The 5,000-nt window shown below is 46.1% G+C and overlaps 1 protein-coding gene across 4 annotated transcripts in view; it reads right to left on the bottom strand.

Annotated features, from left to right (window-relative positions):
• The window catches only part of cacna2d3a (calcium channel, voltage-dependent, alpha 2/delta subunit 3a), a 186,941-nt gene that overhangs the window by 51,841 nt on the left and 130,100 nt on the right, over positions 1-5,000 (bottom strand). For all 4 annotated transcript variants that reach the window (XM_048240656.1, XM_048240659.1, XM_048240657.1 and 1 more), the window contains 4 exons: positions 4,852-4,949; positions 4,152-4,245; positions 3,791-3,886; positions 3,510-3,631 (listed from right to left, as the gene is read on the bottom strand). In XM_048240656.1, coding sequence (XP_048096613.1) covers positions 3,510-3,631; positions 3,791-3,886; positions 4,152-4,245; positions 4,852-4,949 — 410 coding nt within the window. The remainder of the gene's footprint in view (positions 1-3,509; positions 3,632-3,790; positions 3,887-4,151; positions 4,246-4,851; positions 4,950-5,000) is intronic.

Below are 5,000 nucleotides of genomic sequence, written 5' to 3'. Positions count from 1 at the left end.
AGAGAGAAAGGAGTGAGAGAAACAGAGAGAGAAAGAGTGAGAGAGGGAAAGAGAGAGAGACAGACAGAGAGGGGGAGGTGGAGAGTCCTCACCCCGACGGATCCCATTTCAAACCTCAGAAATCAAGCATGCGGGCCAAAACACTGTCCAGCACTAATCAGAGAGAGAAAGCGAAGGGATGCAGAGAAAGAGAGAGGGAAATAAAGGAAGAAAGAGCAGGGCAGAGAGAGAGAGAGAAAGTGAGAGGAGGGTTAGTGGGTGGAAAGGGGGAGTACCATGAAAAAGGGAGAGCTTTGATGCTTCTTTATTAAACCACCAAAGAAGACAAGAGCACTTTTCAAAGCATAAAAAGCATAAAGCATAAAGCATAAAACATAATTACTTTGACCTAGCCCTGCCATCAAGTCAAAGACAAAACAAATGTATAAAGGGGGGAAAAGGAATAGGTGGGAGGAGATGAAAGTAAGAAAAACACACAGAGGGGATTTCAGAGAGATCAGATAGATGCAAGGCAAGCAAGGAAATAAGGAAGATAAAGGGAAAACAAGACAGCAAAAAGGAAAGTTTTTATAAAAATACAATGAAAATTGATTGAATGCTGACTTGCCCTCCAGCATAAAGTGGGATGGAAATCACAAGGAATACCGCACTAGTATTCAACAGTATTCAACAGATTCAACAGATTCAATGCATATACTGTATGAAATAATACTAATAATTGAGATTGATTCTGAGCCACTTCTATGATTTATTACAATACCAAATATCATAATGCCTAAATCAAAGCACAACTAGCTTTGGTCTTGAAGATGAGCTTAGCGCTTCGGGCCACTGACATTCTATAAGTAACATGAGCATCAGACGCCCAGCTGGTGAGCCGAGCCGAGCCTGGGTCGAAAAACTTAGAGAAGCGCCGGGTGAGCTCAAAGTCTCAGTGTGTGCCACAGATATGTCTGGAATGGCACTGTTTGGGAAAACACCAAATGTCATATTAGCATAACACAGAGCGTTTGAAGTGTTTGGTTGTAATATGCCAACCGCTGTAAACAAACCCCTCTAATGGGGAGATGGTGGGGGGGCCCTGCTGGCTCACAAGAGGAGTGGAGCTGTGGTGGAAAAAAACGGGCGTATTTGAGCTGACCCAGAAACAGTGTGTGTGTGTATACAGTACGTGTGTGTGTGTGTGTGTGTGTGTGTGTGTGTGTGTGTGTGTGTGTGTGTGTGTGTGTATATATATATATGTGTGTGTGTGTGTGGAGGGTCTGGCATCGCTGCGAGTGATGGCAATGCAAGGAGACTCCAGGTGGCTCCAGTGGTGCTAGCAGAGCGTTTCACACCAGAGGTCAAACACACACTGAACATTCCGGGCAGAGGAGAACTCAAGTGGAGCACCCAGTCCAGTGATACATCCGATACATCTCACACCTCCCTGCATTTTTATCAGCTCTCTCTTTCTCTCCTTCTCTCTCCGTTTGTCTCTGTTTCTCTCTTTCTATCCCTCTCTTCATCTCTCTCTCTCTTTTCTTGGACTGACTTGTGGAAAGTCTCTGGTTGAGTTGTGATTCCACTGGTGGCCATGAGGGGGCGTTGTTTTCCCAGATTAGGAGCTGCCACACAGCCACAGGGGTCTGTTCTACAGTACATTCCAGCAGTCGCTCCAGTCAAGGTGAGTTCACCATTGGACCCCACTGGTTATACATCATAATCATAGTGAATAGTATGATAATACTTGGGTGATGAGCCAAGTATTAATCCACTTTGACTCCAACACACACCCACACCCACACACACACGAATGCTCACACACCCACACCCACACACACACACACAAATGCTCACACATACCACCCACACACACACACACACACACACACACACACACACACACACACACACACACACACACACACACATACACACACACACACACACACACACACATATACACACATAGAGGGAATGTAAACAGACAAATGCACCAAAAGATACAGTGCAACGGGATCAGAATCCTCCTGTGCTGACTCTGCTCCCATGCCTTGTGATTTCCATTCCCGTGAAGTATTCCTATGCCCTACACACACAGAGAGAGAGAGAGCCACACCACTTCAAAAGCAGAGGAGGCCCATCAATCACCGGTGCGGAGGAGACGCTGCGGACCTTGTCCTAAACCGATCCCGTCCTCTCCCAGCACTGCCACCCCCTCCTCTCTCTCTCTCTCACACTCCATCTCAATCCCACTTCTCCTGTTTACATTGGAATATCGACTGGGAAAACAGGACGTGGAGGAGAAAGAGAGGGAGAAAGAGAGAGGGAGAGAGAGAGAAAGAGAGAGAGAGAGAGTGGAAAAAAAGGTGGGGGGGACTGAAACATTCTCCTCCATTTAAATCCCTTTATCCTCCATCTTCTCTTGTCCTTCTCCCCCTCTCACTCGTTCAAGCGGTCTATTAATTACTGCGTGGCCTTGATGGAGATAAGCCTACATGTGACTGACCATGGAAGACTTTCTCCTCCGCAGAACGTCCATTCTAATCTCCATCTAATCACCCCCCCCCAAAAAAAAAAACGTTACCACATCACACCATACCACACTCACACACACATACACACACACACACACACACACACACACACGCACACGCTCAACACCCCAAATGGTTCCTCCTCTAAGTCTTGCACTGCTGGCTTTTTGAGGTAATCCCCTGAAGTGGCCGAAGGAAAAGTGCTGAGCCGTGGGCCACTTAGGCCCCTAAGAGGGAGAGAGAGGGAGAGAGAGACAGAGAGAGGGAGAGGGAGAGAAAAAAGAAAGGGACAGAGAGGGAGAGGAGCCACCCGTCCGCTGCTGCTATCTCCCCCTAATCAGATAACTGGCTCCACAGCCACAGAGCTGCACACAGCACAGCACAGCCTTCTGACATTTACAAAACCCACAGGGATGGAGACAGAGAGAGACAGAAATAAAGGGAAAAAAGAGAGAGAGAGACTATGAAAGAAAGAAAACAAGAGAATGAGAGAGAGAGAAAGGAAGGAGGGAAGACAAAAGAGAGAAGGAGGAGGAGGACAGAGAGAACACTCTAAGCTGTCTCAGAGGTGTTGTATTTGTGTTGATACGTTTCCACATACCGAACCAAAGAGGGAGATTTGAGATATGTGTTCACTTGGACTGGGGGAATTGTGAAGCATGATATATTTTCTGAGAGGTGAATGAAAAATGACTTGTGGGAGTGTGGTAGTGTGTGGGAGTGTGTGTGTGTGTGTGTGTGTGTGTGTGTGTGTGTGTGTGTGTGTGTCCTACAATATCCTTGTGTCTGTATGCGTGTGTGTTGTTTTTGTGACTGTGCATTTCTTTAGTGTGGTACTTTGAGTCTATGTGTGTGAGGATGCTTAAAGGTATCTGTCTAAATGTGTGTATGTATGTGTGTGTGTATACTGTATGTGTGTGTGCATAATGTATGTGTGTGTGTGTGTGTGTGTGTGTGTGTGTGTGTGTGTGTGTGTGTGTGTGTGCTTACCTGCGTTGAAAGGTAAAGAGTAGACGAAGGTGCCTGGCACTTGCTCTGCAGCCCTCTTGTACCACAGAGGGAAGTGGTCGGCTGTAAACACTCCCTCTTTATCTTCAGCTGTCAGGAAGTCTCTTATAACACACACACACAACCACACACACACACACACACACACACACACACACACACACAACACAACCATTATTCAACTTCATTTAACACTCCCCAAAATCTATACATTCACAGAGGTATCTACCAGACACATAAACACCCACCAACCCGCTACTTACGGACTGCTCAGCTGATCAGGCACCACAAACAAGTTTATCCGCGATAGGCCGGTCCGAGTGCCCAGGTAGGCGATCTCCACCCCCTTGTCAGAGTTCCTGCAACCAAGTGGAAAAAAATGTGAATGAGGGTTTGTGTTGCACACGAAACATGAGAGTGGAAGTGAACAACAAAGATGAGGAACAGAGAGGAGGAGATAGAGAGACTGAAAACTGCAGGAAGAGGAACTGAAAGAAAACACTGAAAAAAAATAAATAAAAGACTGAAAGAAAGAAAGAAAGAAAGAAAGAAAGAAAGAAAGAGAGACAAAAGCATGAACAAGACAAATGAAGGAGAGATGAAAGAAAGAATCCGAGTGCATACTCTGATTTGTTGAGAGCCAGGCTTGTCCAGTATGCCTCCAGGGGAGCCGTTACCACAGCATCAAACAGCACCTCCTGAATCAGCTCCTTGTCACCTATGACAACAACAACAACCAGGAACACAACAATAGCATCAGAAAACAAACCAACGCAACCTACATCAATAGAAAGAGTGAGGAGAAATGCATGAGATTAGACTATGTAATGCAGTTACTGAGTGAGTGAGTGAGTGAGTGAGTGAGTGAGTGAGTGAGTGAGTGAGGGAGTGAGTGACTGAGTGAGTGACTGAGTGAGTGAGTTATTGTGTATGTTAGTGCGAGTGCAGCTGAAGTGAATGAAATGATATTGGATATCAAAAGGTATTGAGATAGCTGGATATGAGTATGACAGTGACTTGTTATGCAAGTCAGTGAGTGAGTCCAAGACGAGAAGAGAAAAGAAGTGTGAGAGTCAAAGATTGAGTGAGTGGGTGAGTGAGTGAGTGAGTGGGAGAGTGAGTGAGTGAGTGAGTGAGTGAGTGAGTGGGAGAGTGAGTGAGTGAGTGAGTCAATAAGTGAGTGAGTGAGTGAGTGAGTGAGTCAATAAGTGAGTGAGTGAGTGAGTGAGTGGGTGAGTGAATAAGTGGTTGAATGAGTAAGTTGTTGACTGAGTGAGTGTAGTCAGTATAACTAAAGACTACCGTATAATCCGGCTGTACTCACACTTGAGGTGTGGCTCTCGGCCACTGAGGTAGAGCTTGATGGCTTCAGTCTGGGACAGGTAACGATGCTCAGGGTGCTCGTCTGTGTTGCAGTAGGTCCTGCAGGTCACAAACACACACGATAAATACACAAACAGAAACACAAGGACA

Source organism: Alosa alosa, chromosome 4 (genome assembly GCF_017589495.1).
Source record: "Alosa alosa isolate M-15738 ecotype Scorff River chromosome 4, AALO_Geno_1.1, whole genome shotgun sequence".
NCBI lineage: Eukaryota > Metazoa > Chordata > Actinopteri > Clupeiformes > Clupeidae > Alosa > Alosa alosa.
This window is presented reverse-complemented; position numbering and strand designations above follow the sequence as displayed.